Source organism: Carcharodon carcharias, chromosome 3, assembly GCF_017639515.1.
Source record: "Carcharodon carcharias isolate sCarCar2 chromosome 3, sCarCar2.pri, whole genome shotgun sequence".
Classification (NCBI taxonomy): Eukaryota; Metazoa; Chordata; class Chondrichthyes; order Lamniformes; family Lamnidae; genus Carcharodon; species Carcharodon carcharias.
Window position 1 is genome coordinate 185,648,341 of NC_054469.1, and position 19,256 is coordinate 185,667,596.

A 19,256-nucleotide genomic window follows, 5' to 3' on the forward strand; every position below is an offset into this window, starting at 1 on the left:
TCACGCTCAGTCAGGTCAAGCAGGCGCCCACCTGCTGAGCTAAAAACCCTGCCCATAAATTCAAGACTGTATGTGACTGAGTGGGAGCAACATCATGCAGTATGTTTACCCAATGAGCCACTTGGGTGTGCCACTAGTCTATTTTTAGCATCATTTTAGGACAATTTCCAGCTCTAAGGAGCCAGAAATCATTTATTACTTTGGCTTCGTCACTTAAGCCTGAAGGTGTCCTTTATAGGAAGGAGAGTCTACCTGGAGCGGCTGACGGTTTTTGCCTTTACCTGCTTCGGAGTGACCTGGACACCTCTCATTCACACTTTTGCCAAAGCGGAGACTCATTTGTTTTATCAGTTTGTCCACCGGAGCATAAAATGCATTTCCTGAGCTGGAACTCTCTAGCCAGCTGGAGAGCAAAGCCTGGTTTCCCCGTAGCTGTGGAACCACTGTAAATAGATGATTGAATAACACAGCTCAGTATTCCAACTGAATATTAACCAAAAAAAAATGATGCAAAGCTTTTGAGGACTTTTACCTCCTTGAGTCAATAGTGAACAATTTTAGCGTTTCTCATCAAATTTTTCCAATCTAATATCTTTTCCCACACAATAATCTTTCTCTAACCAGTGATTATGATAACTGAAAGGCAACCAGCAAAAACAGTTTGTGAACCACATAATTTACAGAGCAGAAGGGGGACATTCAGCCCATTGTGTATGTGGCAGCTTCTTTATTAAGCCTGCATGACTTTGAAGGAAATTGCTGTGCTTATGTATGAATCATTCTGTGTACTTAAAATGGTGAATTTCATAGATACACAAGTATTACAAATTCACTTGTTGTAGCCCCTACCCTCTGACCTGCCTCCATCAGGATCTGGGCTTGACCAAAGATTGCTGACACCTTTTATTTAACCAAGACTTTTTTAAAACATGATCTTTTTACACAGGGTGATAAGAAAGTAGATTTGCAATAAAATCAAACTGGTCTGCAGCCACCCCTTCTTGCATCTACTTTAACGCCAGCAATTTCCAATCATAAGGTGTCTTTTTTTCTTAATGTGTTTTTCAGTTTCTTTAAGGGCATATCATCCCCTATTTCAATGTTACTGAGGTAATGCCTGTGGCATTAATCCCTTACTTAAATATTCCTGTCATGTGTGTTTCTCAGACTATCTATTTATTTAAATATTCATGTTGTATGCCTGTGACACTTTCCACTTATTTACATATTAATGTGATGAAAAGGAAAATGGAATGGTGAAAATCCAAATTAATGCAGAAAATGCTTGAAACACACAATATAACTCTTGGTACATGTAATGAGGAAAGACAGGTTAATCTTTGGGGTAGAGGTGGGTGATTTTCCTCCCCTGAACCCTGCAGAGGGTTTGACAGGTGCTGCAAATCTGAAGTGTGGCATACCCCATTTTCCTAGCTCAAGAAACTTGCATGTTCTGGGTGCACACTGGGTGCAGGGCCACCCCCTGGCAGGGCTATGCATTGGGGTAGCAGCAAGAGTGATGTAAAAGGGCCTCAAAAATCTGGCATTGGCTCCAATGAGCAAAGTTTGGAACACTGGAGAGTGATATTTGGTTCTCGGTGGAACTGAAGAATTGATCATTTTCTAAACGAGCCTGGAGGGAATAATGGATGAAGAGATTTTGACAAAAACAAACTGTTCTGACTGTAATGGGTTTAATCTGTCACTTACTATTTAATGCAGGGTTAATATTTCCTGGTTTCTCTGTGCTGATCTCGGCCAGGCTTTCTAGTACATGGGTTTGCTGGGAAATCTTATCCAGGAGGCTGTCCCGAATGACCGGCCATTCTTCAAATGACAAAAGTTGCTATTAAATGAAAAAAAGGCATTAATGTTTCTTTAGGTACATTTTTAAATTAAGCAGTACTGTACTGTGGTATATTAACTTTTCTCCAAAAATACAAGTTCTTTTGAATGAAGTGACAGTAAATGAGACATATCATAATGCACTATATTCTGGTAATAACACGTACAATTGGACTGCAAAATTTGTGTTACTAACAACTATGCATAGTGCAGGATTTTTCAGATGGCTGGGTTCCTGCCCCATCACCTGAAGAGTCAGCGGGTTTCACAGCTGCCCTGGAGCCATTTAACATTCCGTGGAGTATTAATTGGCTGGAGGTGTAACTTCCGCCCCTCATTCGGGCAGAAGTTCCACCTCAAAGAGCTAGTGGCCAATCTGATTGGCTGGCAGCCCTGGAGTCCCAGCAGTGACCGTGGCCACTGGCCCAGAAGGGAAAACCAGTAAAACTTGGAAATGACTGGTACTGGTCAGAGCTGATCTCGTAAATCTTAAAATGGAACCCTAGTTCGGACCAGTACCAGCCATTTCCAAATTTTACTGGCATTTCCTTCCGTAGGACTGGGACTGCAAGCAGTCCTCAGATTCTAAGTTCCAGAGTCCAGCATTTATTGCCCATCCCTAACTGCCTTGAGAAGGTGGTGGTGAGCTGCCTTTTTGAACTGCTGCAGTCCATGTGGTGTAGGTACAGCCGCAGTGCCATTAGGAAGGGAGATTCACAATTTTGATACAGTGATACACCAAGACGGTGAGTGGCTTTGTGGGGAACTTGCAGGTGGTAGTGTTCCCATGTATCTGCTGCCTTTATCCTTCTAGGTGGTAGAGGCCACAGGTTTGAAAGATGCTATCAAAAGAGCCTTGTTGAGTTGCTGCAAGTGCATCTTGTAGATGGTACACACTGCTCCCACTGTGGTCAGTGATGGAGGCAATGAATGTTTAAGGTGGTGGATGGGGTACCAATCAAGTGGGCCACTTTGTCCTGGATGGGGTCAAGCTCCTTTTGTGTTGTTGGAGCTACACTCATCTAGACAAGCAGGGAGTATTATGTCACACTCCTGACTTGTGCATTGTAGATGGTGAACAGGTTTAGGGAAGTCAGGAGGTGAGTTACTCTGCAGAATTCCCAGCTTCTGACCTGCTCTTGTACCCACAGTATTTATATGGCTGGTCCAGTTCAGTTTCTGGTCAATGGTAACCTCCAGACGTCAACCACCCAGCTCCCGCACAACTCTCCACTGAAGATGGTCTGCCAGGCTTCCACCCCACTCCTGAATTCCTCCTGGCAGCTTCAAAAATTGACACTGGGCAGGAGGTGGCCCTCAGATGGCCAACAATTGTGTCAAGGGGGGCAGCTCACCCTAGGCCTCAGCCACCACTCCCCCCCACACTCCCCAGGAAAACTGAGGACAGGTCAGGGGGATACAGCAGGAAGGCCACCTGGGTCATTTTATAGGCCCCACCCTGACTGCAAGACCAATGGCAGGGGATCAAAAATTCTGCCCACAGTATCTTTTTGTTTCTTGTATGTAATGTAACCCCACTATTTAAGAAGAGAGGGAAATAAAACAAAACTACAGACCTGTTAGTTTGACATCAATAGTAGGGAAATATTAGAATCTATTATAAAGGGTGTGATAAATAACTGGACACTTCAGGCAGTGTTTTCCATCCTGCCAGTGGCGGGTATCATCGCAGGCAAGTAGCCATTCTCCAAATGTTTCTCGTCCCGCCCCCAGTGATGCCCGCTGCTGGCAGGACTGGGAAATCCCGGCCTTAGAAAATAAGGATACGATTGGGCAGAGTCAACATGGACTTATGAAAGGGAAATCATGTTTGACAAACCTATTTGAGTTTTTATGAGGATGTTACTTGTAGTATAGATAAAGGATGTGGTGCACTTGGGTTTTCAGAAGGCTTTGGATAAAGTCCCACACAGGAGGTTAGTAAACAAAGTTAGAGCATATGCGATTGTGGGTAATATACTGGTATGGATTGAGAATTGGTTAACAGGCAGAAAACAGATTAGGAATAAACAGGTGATTCACAGAATGGGAGGCTGTTACTAGTGGGATACTGCAAGGATCAGTGCTGGGGCTATAGCTGTTCACATAATATAAGTGATTTGGATGTGCAGACCAAACGTAATATTTCCAAATTTGCTGATCACACAACTCAGTGGGAATGTAAATTGTGACGAGGCTTCAAGGGATTTAGACAGGTTAAGTGAGTGGCCAAGAACATGGTAGGTGGAATATGATGTGAATAAGTGTAATAAAAGTTACCAACTTTTGTAGAAGAAACAGAAAGGCAGAGTATTTCTTAAATGGTGAGAGGTTGGGAAGTGTTGACGTTCAAAGGGATCTGGGTTTTCTTGTTCATGAGTCACTAAAAGCTAGCATGCAGGTGCAGCAAGCAATTAGGAAGGTATATGGTAAGTTGGCCTTCAGTGCAAGGGGAATTGAGTAGAAGAGTAAAGATGTCTTGCTGCAATCATATAGAACCTTGCTGAGACTGCATCTGGAGTATAGCCTGCAGTTTTGGTCTCCTTACCTAAGGAAGGATGTACTTGCCCTAAAGAGGGTGCAACTGATATTCACCCCAGACTAATCCCTGGGATGGTGGGATTGTCTTATGAGGAATGATTGAGTGATTTCCCCTGGTTGGGGAGTCTAGAACCAGGGGACACAGTCTCAGAATAAGAGGCAGACCATTTAAGACTGAGACGGTGAGAAATTTCTTCACTCAGAGGGTGGTGAACCTTTGGAATTCTCTACCTCAGAGGGCAATGGAAGCTCAATCATTGAGCATTTTAAGACAGAAATCAACAGATTTCTGGAAACCAATGACATCAAGGGATGTGGGGGGAAATGACGTAGAGGTAGATGACCTGTTTGAATGGCAGAGCAGGCTCAATGGACCAAATGGCCTACTCCTGCTCCTATGTTCCTACATTCCTATGTATAGTTATGCTTCACCCTGGTCAGCAAGCTTACTACAGCTGGCTTGACTTCACTAGATTACCTTGGAAAGACCTTAACCGGGTGGCTTCAATTATTTTCCGCCTGACACTTTAGCGATTGTCTTGTGTTTTTTTAGATGCAAATCTGATACCACAAATTGTGTGTCCCTGTCAAATGTCATCATGGGTTGATGAAGTATTTGGGAAGCCAGGAACAGCCTGCTTTTCTTCACCATCAATACGCTGTTGCCATACTTAGTGCACTTTTACTTGGGTTACCAAGAAAATACTTGCACAAACACGATCAAGGACTTTAAGGAAAATCTGGATTGACTAGAAGACACTGATTATGGTCTGAGAGCTATGCAGTGAAAAACAATCAAAAGCACCATGGCCTGAATTTTTCCCTCATCAGGCGCATGTGATCGGCGGGTCCAGGAGCGGACGGGAAGTGGGCCCCCAACTGCAATCAGGCCCTGACTGCGGTTTCACACTGGCTGGCCAATTAAGGCCCGCCCAGTGTGAAATGTCTCTTCTGAATGGTTGGGAAGTGCTGGGCGGGGGCAGGGGCCTTTCAGCTGCCGGATCCAATGGCGACTCAGCGGGAGCTTTAAAACCGGCATAGGCAGCTCCCTGCTGGCTGCCAGGGGGAAATCTTTAATTGGCCCTGAGACTGGAACAATGGCCTCACCAGCGGCAGGAAACGGCAAGCGGAAGGGCAGGTTGGGTGGGCACTCGACCCCCTGTTTCTCGGATGAGTGCCTGGTGGTCCTTGTGGAGAAGGTGGGTGTCAATTGGAATGCCCTTGTATCCAGGAATGGTAGGTGGAGGCCAGCACATCAGACAAAAAAGCTTGGGAGGAGGTGGCAGCCGAGGTCAGCAGCCACAATATTGTGCGGTGAAGTGTCGCAAAAGGTTCAACGACCTGCTGCGCTCAGCAAGGGTGACTACCATGTTGGCATGGATCAGTGTGGAGAAGTGTTAAGAGCTGGCCATCGCCCCATGGAGCTCAGGGGTGTTAGAGTCTGAGTGCCAATAATGCCGGAGCGAGCCAAGGGGTTGAGCCCTGGCTGCTTGGACTGAGTGCCTTGCGGCTCGAGGGCCACAAATCTGATGTGCCCTGCAAGGTGCTCCTCAGGTGAGGTTGGCCAGGCTGCAATGGCACTCCAGGTAGAGATTGGACTAATCAATGCTCCTCTGTCACTTCAGGAGAAGAGGAGCCATAACACCATCAAGAAGTTAAGGAAAGACAGAGGCCCCCCAAACCTCCTAATCATGATGAGGTATGAAATGGATGATTTGGAGCTGGTGAGCCGCTGTTCACCTCAGTCAGCCAGTTGTTGAGAGGAGGGGGCTCTAATGAAGATAAGAGTGCAGTGCACAGAGGTGAGAGGGTTGGACTGTACAAACATTCTTGTGTAGTCTCATCATTAATGGAGGCCACAAATCTGGAGTCCCATTGATCATTGAAAGGCAATGGCACCATGATGCAGATCACATTTGTCTCACCAGGGTGCCTGACATGCACAGTGACAGTGTGATCAAATGACCTGTTGTTGTTCTCCCTCAGATTCACCAGCAAACACTCAATTGCAGGACCCCAAAGAGCCACCCCTGACAGCAAAGGATCACTGGGCTTCAGATGCACCTACGTCACACCCACTTTCTGAACCAGGCACCAGCACAGATATCGGTGGGGGTTAGATCATCTGCTAGAATATTGGAGCACAGCAGTGAGGGCACTTCACACTCGCTTGAGGAGCAGGCGGAGGCAGAGAGTGCCCAGGGTGCCAGCACTGAGAGAACTGCTAGAGACTAGGATGATGCTAAGTCGATGGCAGATGATGAGCCTCTGGAGTCGTCTGTTAAGGTGGCGGATGCTGGATATCCAGTGAGATGTGTGGGAGGATCTGGTGGGGATCCATGAGGGTCTGCGTGCATGATCTCTGTTGTGGAGGAGTCCATGCAGAGCGTGAGCACTGCGTTGACGCTCATTGCCCAGCACACTGCCTCCTCCATTGAGAGAGTGGCGACTCTCATGGAGAGGCAGCTCCAGGAACAGAATCAGGCATTCATCGGGCTGCACTCGGACCTGCAACCCTCACACAGGCACTGACCTCAGTTGGTCAGTTCCATGTGGAAAATGGATGAGCCACCCAGTATCCCAGCTAGGTGCCTGTCCATCAATGGCGAGCAGGGAGGTCCAGAGCGACCTCACGTTGGCACATGGCCTGCTTGTCGTCTCTGCAGGCTCCTCTCAGGGCACTCTGGATGATGGCAGCAGCTTCTCCACCCATCTGCCTGTGACTATGGCCATTAACACCAGATATGGTAATCTTCATTTGTTGCGAGTGTCAAAATGATTTAAATTTTGTTTTTGTCTGAATGGCCTGAGTATGCTTCACCTTTTTGTTTGGTGCAGGGTATGCCAGTACCGCATGCTAGATATGAGTGGCTCTAAACTTTATTGAACAGGCATTGAGTGGACTTTGGGTTCAAATGAAAGTGTCACTTCAGATATCCTGGCTGGAGGCGGCAGCCCTGGAATGAGGTTGAAGCAGATCTTTGGCGGCTTAGCTGAAGGAACATTGGATCAAGGCATCTCTGCTGTCCCTGCCTCCCTGAAGGTTACCGAGGTCTGGCTCCATGCCCTCAGCGTTAACCTCACAGTGCTCCTCTTCTGACTCACCACTAGATTCATCCTCTGTGGTCTGTACAGCTGTGTTAATATTCTCTTCCTCCAGTGGGTCCCCCCTTGCTACTGCCAGATTGTGGAGAGCGCAGCATGTAGCCACTATCAGTGACACCCGCTTTGGGGGGTATTGTAGTGCCAGCCCTGAATGGTCCAGGCATCGAAAGTGCATCTTCAGCAGATTTTTGGTCCTCTCTATCACTGCCGTTGTGAAGGCATGACTCCTATTATAATGCCACTCTGCCTCTGTTCTTGAGTGAAGGAGAGGCATCAGAAGCGAACTTTTCAATGGATAGCCCTCATCACCAGCAGCCATCCACCCAGTCGGGTTGGAGAACTGAAGTGCCTCGGCACAGGTGTCCCAGGATGTAAGCGTCTTGGGAGCTGCCAGGGTACCTTGCACAGAATCTGCATCCTGTCATCACGCACCATCTACACGTTCATGGAGTGGAAGCCCTTCCTGTTGACAAAGGCACCTGGGTGACCCACTGGTGCCTTGATGGCCATGTGTGCAGTTGATTGCACCCTGCATGCGGGGGAACCCAGCAATCACTGCAAACCCTCTGGCTCACTCAGCCTGGCTGGCCTTGTCCGTACGGAAATGAATAAATGTCATTACCCGTCTGAACAGAGCTTCTGTCACCAGCTTGACGCAACTGTGGACAGCTGATTGGGAGACTCCACACAGATCCCCCACTGATCCCTGGAAAGAGCAGAGGCATAGAAGTTGAGGGCCACTGTGACCTTCAGAACCTCTGGCATGGGGTGTTGAGGTGTCCGCCTGCACAGTTGGAGGTGATCTCAAGCCCAATCATCTGACAAATGCAGATCATTGTCTCCCTGCAGAGGCAGAGCCTCCTTCGGCACTGCACCTCGTACATATTGAGGTAGGTGCATTGCCGCCTGAAACCCTGGCGGCAGGACAGTGGCATCTTCTGTGGCCCCTTTCGCCTTGGGCTACCTGCTGGCCCTGTGCCTGTCCTCCCACAGGTCCCTCCCCTGGAAGCTGCATTGGGACACTTGGCCTCCTCTCCCTTCTGCCCCTCTCTTCCTCCTCAGAAGAGGTGCCTCCAGCTGAAGGCACAATCCCCATTCCCAGGGTATGGGAAGGCTGTCTGATGTCTGGAAGGGTCCAAATGGTCAAAATCCTCCGGGGGCCTTGGAGACACCAATCAGTCCTGAAATGAAGCCTGGAAATGCTAAGAATGAAGCTCAGAACAGAGATGAAGCTGTCAAGTTCCAATAAGCAACCAACAGCAAACTATCTCCTAAATTCCTCACTACACACACTGGCAATGCTGCTGTCCCTTTTTATCACACCTTGGATGAGGTTTTGTTAAAAGTGGGCTGCCCATCTGCCCATTTTGCCTGTGCGATGAGCGCAAAATTGCACGGGAAACATAAAATTGAGAACAATTGCCTTTTTAATGGCTATAAGTGGCCTTTTAATTGGTGATGGGCACAGCTCTGACACATGCACGCCTACCGACCTGAAGATTGTTCGCGTGTGGGATGACGTTAGGATGCTCATCCGACATCATCTCACGCTATTTCACATCTGTTCGGGTCAGGCATGTGCCTGCCCATGAAGCGTAAAATTCTGCCCCATGAATACACTTGTTAATATATGAAGTTGTCATAAACATCTGGGCGCATTACCTGGATGAGCTGTTCAGAATGCTCTAAGTGTTTGACGATGGTGAGGTCGATATTTTCGTTTCCCGTGGTGAGTGGGAGAGGACTTCCAGCAACACTAGTGCCAACTCCTGTGTCTTCTGTTAATGCCTCACTGAGGTGACCTCTGGCATCTGGGTGTTCTGAGCTGTGGTTATTAAAAACAAACCCAATCAATTACACAAATCTTAGAAGTTTGAATAATGCTTGATATAATGTAAAACCACCACATTGAACAGAAAACTATATCAAAATATTGCACTCTGAAGAGTTTTGGGCTCTGAAGAAGAGTCATACGGACTCGAAACATTAACTCTGTTTCTCTCTCTACAGATGCTGCCAGACCTGTTGAGCTTTTCCAGCATTTTTTCATTTTATTTCACTCGAAAAGGAGTTTGCCATTGCCAAGTCCAAATTTTATCTACATCTGACCTGCTGGTTTCTCCATACTTTGGGCTCCTGTCCCTCCTTTGGCCCTGAATAGCCTTTCAAAGTTTCCTCTGTCCTATGCTATTTCATATCTCATCCCCCTTCCAAATTTCATTCTCTTTGGAAGTTGGCCTAACCAACAGCTACCATCCTCCATTTTGATGACTCTGCTTTTAGTTCCTCTTTATTTATTGACATTGGTGACCTCACTAGCTCCTCTGACTTCAAACAGAGTGCTCGCCACTTTGATATCCTCCTTTATGCTAAACATTTATTTTTCCATGATCAACTCTCACTGTCTGTAGAATCTATCCAGGGCTTGTGTATTGATCCTATACTGAGAAAACTCCACTAATTCCTGTTTATATCCTGACTGTAATAGTGGTTTGTTTGTACCACAGCATGCAACATGTTTGACAACTATATTTTCCTCCACCATCAATCTCCCATTATCCATCTCTCTGGCACTTTCCTCGTTTGCTCACTGTCCTATCAGTCTCAGCATAGTCAATAGATATCCTCCAATACTCAAACAATTCATATGCACAACCCCTCAGGAGTGTCCTGGAATGTCCTCAGGAATGTGTCCTGAGCTGTTCTCAGGAATGGCCTGAATTTCCTCCACCTTAATATCAACAAGGTCAAAGCTGTCCTATTCAGCTCCCACCAAAACCTCCAGAGACCTCTGGTGGCATCCAACAGCACACAACTTGGAACTAGCAACCTGTTTGACCCAGAATTATGTTTCTATCTTCCATATTCTATCCATTTTTATGATCAACTGTTTCCAGGTCTATAATATCACCTGTCCTCAATCTCGGATTGAAATCCTCTTCCATGTTTTTAACACTTTCAGGGTCAATGTCTCCACTGATCCCATCACAGACCTCCCATTTCCCGGCCTATTGATTGTTATTATAATTGCAATTGTGTCTGTCACTACTGCTGACTTGGATGGAGGCAGGGTCGGCTTGATTGGAATATTCTACAAACAAGCATTAAAAATGAATAAATACATTAAAATAAGATCTTCCGAAGAGACAAGAATACCTGATCTATCATTTCAAACATAAAAAGAACCATGCACTCTTTTTGCTTAATACATATTTGATTTTTTCGAAGGGGGTTTCATTGAGTATGGCAATTGTTTAAGTGCAAAGGTAGAGGAAATTTATTCTAGTATGTCAGTCATCACACAGGGTTTTTAAATAGATGATTATAGTCAGAGGGCTACCCATCAATTGAATATGACAAATAGAGCTGGGACTGACTTCATCTGTTCCTAGTTTTCACCCTAGATGGAGCTCTTGTTCCATGTGGCTTGTTTCAGAATGGAGGGAGATCAACATTCCCATTCACATCATACAGCAATTGTTGATTATATATTCTAGATTATAAAATTGAAAAGGCCTGTACTTTGGAAGACAAAGTTGTAAATAGGAAAACAAATAAAATGAATTCTATACCATTTCATCAGGAGTATGTTAAGGACAGTCAACCCACAGTTTTATAAATCCGGGAGAATAGAACTGTAAACAAAAACAAAAATTGCTGGAAAAACTCAGCAGATCTGACAGCATCTGTGGCAAGAAAGACAGGGTTAACGTTTTGAGTCCATATGATTCTTCTTCAGATGCTGTCAGACCTGCTGAGTTTTTCCAGCATTTTTTGTTTTTGTTTCAGATTTCCAGCATCTGCAGTATTTTGCCTTTAGCTATGGAATAGAATTGAAGCTTTTTTTATGAATGCTAAAGCTGACTCACAGTTGAGCTCCTTTGCTAATGGGACCAGTAAAGTATTTAACTTTGAGCATTAGCCAAGTATTCAGCACTTGTTATAAATATTCTAACTTGCTACTTTAATAACAGTGGTAATCTGAGCTGTAATACACCTTTAAGAGACTGTGAGCAGATTGACCACGTGACTGTAAGACCCAATAGCTGTGAAGTTACAGCTACGAGGTTAACGTTAGCAGGGTCTGGTTGGAGAAGCACACAACATGTTAATGATATGGTGTTTGTGTAAATAAATAGTATGTGCTTCATTTCATATCGGTCTCTGCATCTGCCGTATATTGCAATCAACTTGCCTGCCGACAGATAAGCATGCAATTGGTTCACGAGTAAAGCAACCCATAGTCAAAACATGACAATAATGCTGTTGCAAAAACAAAGTCTTTCAACATGGCACTGTGCAGTTAAACTGAGGCTCAATCTGCCTACTTGCATGGAGATAAAAGATCCCATGGAACTATTGGAAGAAGAGCAGGAGAGCTCTTTTTGTATCTTTGCCAACATTTATCCTTCAAGCAACAGCATCAAAACAGATTAACTGACCATTCATCTCAGTTATTTTTGTGGGACCTTTCTCTGTGACTGCACTTCAAAAGTAATTCAATGACTGCAAAGTACTTTAGGACATCCTGAAAGTCACCGAATAAATGTGGCTTCTTTCTTCCTTAGGTTATTTCCAACCTTCAAGTCACCTCCAGCTTTCCTCTTATTCAAATAGTATTCCTATGGGCAGCCACCAATTAATCAGTTGAACAATTCAGGCTACAAATTACATGATACCTGGTGGGCTTTAGAGACACAAACCTACCAAGCCCACTAATTATTCATTCTGTCCCTAGATAAAAACTTAAACATTATAATTAGATATTAAGTGGCTTTATCAGCTGGACTAATCAGAAAACAAGTAACCTAAGGTTGAATTAGATAGAAACTAAATTCAAGAGGCAAATAATAACTGAGAACTTCAGTACATTACATTAAATCTTGCAAGATTGGGCTCTGTGAGCAAAGCATTGCTGAATGGGAGGGTAAATTGAAAAAAACTGAGCACAAAGATCATTGTATCGGACTGGGGAGTCATTAGCACCATGAATTCGGCACACTAATATCCACACCAGACATTGTGATTTGCAATCCTATGAAAATGAAACTTTGAGCTTCACCTCAAAATCTACCCTATTATATAAATTATTATCCCAGACATAAAATTGCAAATATAACTGAATCTTCCTCCATTCAGTGGCTTATTGTGCAAATGTGTTAAGTAATGTTAAAGCTGTACAGACATCACTGAGAAAGGGTTTTGGGCTTTTCTGTCCTCCTTCAGTGACAACTGAATCTCTACTGCCAAGAACCTGTGTGGAAACTGGGCGGGGGATTATTAAAATGGAGAGGGACATTTAGCTGCTGGTGTGCTGCCCTAATTTCCCCCAACAGCAATTTTAAGTCATAGGCAGCAAGCCCACCCACACAAAACTGGTGGGGCTTTCCTTTAAATATGTAGATCAGGATACGGCTGCCATTTCAGCATTGGCCTGTGCAGCTAAGCAATGGCAGTTTTCTCATTAGTCTGAAAATAGCAAGGGGACTGATCAGTAGAAGATGATGTACTTCCAGGCGTTTACTTATTTCCCTTGGTGGCCCAGGAAAAGCAGGAGTGTTCCACTAGGTCCTGCAGGGAAACACAGGTCCTTCCTGCTTGGATTCCCCTGTGCACCCCCCCCCCCCCCCCCCCCCCCCACACCCCACACCCCCACCTTGACTCCCCACATCAAAAAATTGCTGACACCTCCGAATCTGTTGCTGTACATAAATTGTCTGCGGTCTTGTGGCCTCCAGGATACCTGATTTTAACTAACAGGCAGCCATTTCCCACCAATTTCCATCTGGATTTCACTCAGGAAGTTGGTCAGCAACGTGTTAATTGGGCCTAGCCATCAAAATTGGCTAGGCCTTCCAACTGCTGGGCTATTTTCCTGTCAGGGAGTTAAAATTATCTATAAAAATTATTCATAAACACCGTGATAAATAAAAACTGATCTCTCTAAAGTCACATCTTCCTTCTGCTGGTTGTGAAGGAGATTGGTATAATCATTGTCCTGAATTTTATCTCAACAAACTTACCAAATGTTTTTCTGAGCCTCGACATCAGAGCATTCGGAGTCAGCATCATTATCACCACCATCATCCTCATCAAAGTCTGAAGTGTTTAGGAAATCAAAGCTTTCTAAAGCACTTTCCACAGTGAGACTGAAACTGGATGATCTGCTTCTGTTTGTATTTGGTTTGCACTGCAAACAGAATGAATCAATGAAAATCATGAAATAAAAATATGACCAGGTTGACTAATGTAGAAGCCAAAGTGATTAACATTTTGTTTAGCAAAAACCAAGTAATGAAAATTGAGGCAAGAATTTAATTAACCAGGCCAACAAATTACTATAAATCTCCCAGAAAAGGGCAATCAAGGTTAAACAATTGGATTTGGTGCATTAAAGCAGAGGATGGCAGAGAGGGTTGACATGGGTGCCTGTCTGCAACTGACCAGGTAGCTGAACTCCGCTGAATCCTGAATCTCTCCAATCCATCATTGAGAAGCGCTGGTAAAGGCTGGGAGATTTGAAGGGACAGTCATCGCTGATCTATTCTTGCTGGTTCAAAGCAGTGACTTAGAAGCAGGTCATCTGTATTCTCTCTCAGCTATAATTGGTGCATAGCTTAAAGGAATCAGGAAAGGCTGGGGAAATGAACTCGGCATTGCTCTCAATAAATTCTATTGAGTGATTATATGCAGCAACGAAGACAGGAGTTTTGATAGATTTCCAATTCTCTTGATAGAAAAACTCTTTATAGTCTATATTGACAATACTTTATATTTATTACAAATGACAGAACTTTTAAGGTTTGGCGCAAATTGCTTTTGGCGACATCACTATATTAGATTAATATGCTTGCCATTGGCTTTCGTATAAGTTTTAATTTCTGACCTTAAGCTGTTGAGAATTGGATGTGAGGCTGGTGGGCCCAATTTTCATTAATACTGTTTTCTCCATTCATTAAAATCAATGCCGGAAGATTAGGATTGCTGTAAATTGGGTGTGGTGACCGATTTCCTGATTAGTGCACCCATCAAACACAATTCTGTGTCGGGAGCAGAAACTCAGAAAACCTACCGTTTGTGGGGCAATTTAGTCACTCTGCCCACATAACAACAGAGATTGCATTTCACAAATAATCTACGGGAAGAAGTGCTTCCTGACATCACCCCTGAATGACCTCCCTCTAATTTTAAGATTACACCCCTAACAGAGGAAATAGTTTCTCTCTATCTACTTTATGAATTCCTTTGTCTTAAACACCATTTTACATTACCTTTTAACCTTTTATACTCAAGGGAATACAAGCCTGTAGTCTGTGCAGCCTGTCCTCATATTTTAATCCTTTTAGCCCCAGTATCATTCTGGTGAAACTATTTTACAATCACTTCAGGGCCAGTATAACCTTTTTGAAATTTAATGTCCAAAACTGAATGCAGTGCTCCATATGGAATATAACTTGAGCTTTATATAACTGTAACAAAGCTTCGACCCCTTGAGATAATGGCCAACATTCCATCAGCCATTTTAATTTTTTGTACTTATCTACCAGCTTTTAGTGATTTCTGTGCTTTAATAATATGGGGCTGAGTTTCGCCATTGAGCTGGGAGGCTCAAGTCGGGAAATTTCCAAACTCAGCAGGCCTGCCTGCAGGCAATATTTTTGCTCCAGGAAGGTGGGAACTGATTGAGTCAGGCCCATCAACCCTAAAGGCAGGTGGGTTGGTTAAAAGGCCTGCCTTGTTTCTCTGGGAATTCTTTGCAGTTGTAGTAAAGGCTGTTGGGCCCGCTAGACCTCACTCCTCACACCCACTTAATGCTCCGCCCCCATCCACTCTCCATGCCACCTCCCTGTTTGTTTGGACAAGATGAAGAGATATGAATAAGGCAAAGCATTTGTTATTTTTAAATATACATTCACAGGATGTGAACATAGCTGGCTAAGCCAGCACTTATTGCTCATCCCTATTTGCCCTTGGGAAGGTGGTGGTGAGCTGCCTTCTTGAACCACTGCAGACCACGTGGTGTAGGTACACCCACAGTACTGTTAGGAAGGGAGTTCCAGAATTTTGACCCAGCGACAGTGAAGGAATGGCAATACATTTCCAAGTCAGGACGGTGTGTGACTTGACGGGGAACTTACAGGGGGTGATGTTCCCATGCATCTGCTGCCTTTGTCCTTCTAGACGATAAAGGTCATGGGTTTGGAAGGTGCTTTCAAAAGAGCCTTGGTGAGTTGCTGCAAGTCCATCTTGTGGATGATACACACTGCTGCCACTGTGCGTTGGTGGTAGATACAAACATACCAACAAAGAGCAAGAGTGGGTCATTCTTCCCCTTGAGCCTGCTCCTCCATTTAATAATATCATGGCTGATCTGATAGTAACCTAAAATCTGCATCCCACCTACCCCCGATAACCTATCACCCCCTTGCTTACTAAGAATCTATCCACCTCTCTCTTAAAATTACTCTGCTTCCACCGACTTTTCAGGAAGAGAGTTCCAAAGACTCACGACCCTCTGAGTGAAAAAATTTCACCTCATCTCTGTTTTAAATGGGTAACTCCTTATTTTTAACAGCGACCCCTAGTTCTAGATTTTTCCACAAGAGGAAACATTCTCTCCACCCTGTCAATACCCCTCAGGATCTTATATGTTACAATCATGCAGGCTGGAGTGAATGTTTAAGGTGGTGGATGGGATGCCAATCAAGTAGGCTGCCTTGTCCTGAATAGTGTCAAGCTTCTTGAGTGTTATTGGAGCTGCACTCATCCAGAGAAGTGGGGAATATTTCATCACACACCCAACTTGTGCCTTGTAGATGGTGGACAGGCTTTGGGGAGTCAGAGGTGAGTAACTCCCTGCAGGATTGCCAGCCTCTGATCTGCTCTTGTAACCACAGTATTTATATGGCTGGTCCAGTTCAGTTCTGGTCAATGGTAACCCTCAGGATATTAATAGTGGAGATTCAGTGATGGTAATGCCATTGACTATCAAGGGGCGATGGTTAGGTTGTCTCTTATTGGAGATGGTAATGGCCTGGCACATGTGTGGTGTGAATGTTAATGAACCTTTCATGGTGCTTTCTGATTAGCATTTTTATAGGGTTGTAAGAGTTTTTTCAAAGCAGAGTTTTGGATGGGTGTCTTTTAATAGCATTTCAAGGCTTGCCATTGTTATTATATGGCTCATTGAATCTATAGTGCATTCTGAGTGAGTGGGCTATGGAACTGGCATGGGAGGCATGGAGGGGCCACTGAGGGCATGGGGGCATGGAAAGAGTATGAGAGAGGCATGGAAAGGGCACAGGTGACATGTGGGGGTATGGGTAAGATCTTTCAAAAGGTTCCCAAATCCAGACTATGGTTCACAATCCCTCTGAGGGACCATGAACCATGTGTCCTCAACAGGCTGGCCAGACTCCATGAAAATTGAAAGGGGGAGCGGAGTATGAGATGCCTATCCCAGCAATATAACCGGCCAGATCGGGAGTACAGGGTTTGGGCTTGCCACCTGCATCCTTATACCGTGCTGGTGATAATTTCTGGCACTGGGAATGGGGCCAGGGATCCAGGAAATGTCCATCATTTTTAAAGGCCTTTGGAAGCAGCCCAATCTCCCGGAAATCCGGTCTTAAAACTCAGCTCTGCCACAGCTCCTCACTTCCCACCATTGAGAAATTATTCCGATCTATCTTTCTTTGGTCTAAAAGTGGATCACCTCACTCTTCCCCATGTTGAACACCATCAGCCAAGATTATGTCCCGTCACTTAATCTATCAAAGTCCCTTTGTAACTTTCTGCTTCCATCTACACTATTTACTGTTCCGCCTAACTAAGTGTCATCAGCAAACTTGGATATACAGCTCTCTATTACTTTACCAAGTCGTTTATAAATATAATGAAAAGCTGAAGCACCAGTTTAGATTCCTGGGGATACCACTAGTCACATCCTAACTAATAAATTTCCCATTATCTCCACTATCTGTTTCATGCCTCTTAAATAAATCCCCAGCCATGTTAATAGGTTGCTTCCAATCTGATGTGCTCTTATTTTTCTTAAGAGGCTCTTATGTGGGGCCTTATCAAATGCATTCTGGGAGTCCATATAAATAACTTCCAAAGACACTCCTTTATCTATTATGGTAGAAAAAATTCACACAGGTCCCTTAAACATGACTTATCCATTAGAAAACCATACCGCCTCTGATTAGTTCCTGTTTGCCTAAGTGCTCCATGCTCTTATATTCTAATAACTTCCCCACAACAAATGTTAGACTAATAGGCCTATAATTTTCCAGTTTATATACCTACCCTCTTTTAGTAATGGATTGGCATTGGCAATTTTCCAATCTAAGGGCACAATTCCTGAATCAAGAGATTTCTAGGAGATCTAACCTGTATTGAAATAGACTGACAAGGTAACATTGCTGGATGGAAGGATAAAAGGGGAACATTTTAACAAAGAGACCGTGTCGAATTGTAAATAATCTGAATGGTTCACATCGGATTAGTGGCACTTGTTATTTTCCAGTCATCTGGGATCAGGAGTGCCATCCTCACCTGATTCCCTGACCTAAGCTCATGTGGACTGAAATTCTATGTAGAGAGCTTTTTCTCTCATGGAGATTTTTATCACAATACCATTCTCCTAAAACAATAATAGTATGCCTATTACACATATTATTAATCAGTTGCAAGTAAAAATACTGACCTTTAACAGGTCCTCAAGTCGCATGGCTTCTTGGTCCAACTCTTGAAGTTCTTTATATTGCTCTTTGTGTGGCTCCAATGATAGAAGGAGACCCTGCAGAGCTTCCTCCAGGCTCACCCCTGAGGTTGACCTGGTTCCTCTATAATCATTGGATAGAAAAGCATCAAATTCCTGTCCATTTGGGGTCGGCAACATTTCTGTTGAGGTCAATCTCTTCACCAGTTGCTTGGTTAGATTGCCTTCATAAGCATCCAATTCAACAGGTTTTAGGTCAGACATCTCATCTGAATCTTGAAGGATTCCCACTGTGTCATTGGATTCTGAAAATATATCATTTTCTTGGCCTGATTCTTGTTGGTGGCATTCTATTTGCATGGGTGACAGGTCTCCAATATCTGATATCTCTTCTTCCTGGTCAGATTCAGGTGAATTTGGAACACCAGTTCGCTCTGTTTTGTTTGCTGATGTTGAGACATCATTTGCCTCAGTAGCTGAAATCTGAGATTCAGAGTCTTCATCTTGAGTATCAGGTGGAGTCACAGTGATTTCAGGATTGGAGTAGACTCGGCTAGTGGGTGTCAAACTGGGCAGGGTAATGCATGTGCCATTTGCAAGGTTACCATGGCTGAGTGAAATGGACTTCTCACTGGTTAAGTTCTCATTATCAAAGATGTCATCCTCAAGCTGTGAAGACTGGAATAAAAAATGTCTGCTTTAAAAATATGCGGACTGAAGCAATTTACAGAAAAGGACCACTTTTACAAATATCATGGCAGGTTTGGGAAACAATTGATCAAAATGGACCTAAAGATATCAAGAACTAGCACATAGCATAGCAGTCCAAAGGGTCAATGTCATAGGGGAATATCAGCTGGCAAGATCTCACCTCAACAATTGGTGGTGGTAACGGTGGAAAATTACATGATATAAACTGCAATAGTTTGGAGTAGTGGATATTCAAGTCTGCTTTATTTTTAATAATAGCCTTTAGACTGTTAGAGCTTCTGAGAGAAGCTATTATTTGAAATCAACTATTTTAAACCTTTACTGCAAAATA

The 19,256-nt window shown here is 44.2% G+C and overlaps 1 protein-coding gene across 3 annotated transcripts in view; it reads right to left on the reverse strand.

The window, feature by feature from the left end:
- ripor2 (RHO family interacting cell polarization regulator 2) overlaps positions 1-19,256 on the reverse strand; it is a 95,505-nt gene that overhangs the window by 17,098 nt on the left and 59,151 nt on the right. For all 3 annotated transcript variants that reach the window (XM_041184768.1, XM_041184770.1, XM_041184769.1), the window contains 5 exons: positions 18,200-18,892; positions 13,515-13,681; positions 9,154-9,316; positions 1,711-1,846; positions 282-443 (listed from right to left, as the gene is read on the reverse strand). In XM_041184768.1, the coding sequence (XP_041040702.1) occupies positions 282-443; positions 1,711-1,846; positions 9,154-9,316; positions 13,515-13,681; positions 18,200-18,892 (1,321 nt within the window). The remainder of the gene's footprint in view (positions 1-281; positions 444-1,710; positions 1,847-9,153; positions 9,317-13,514; positions 13,682-18,199; positions 18,893-19,256) is intronic.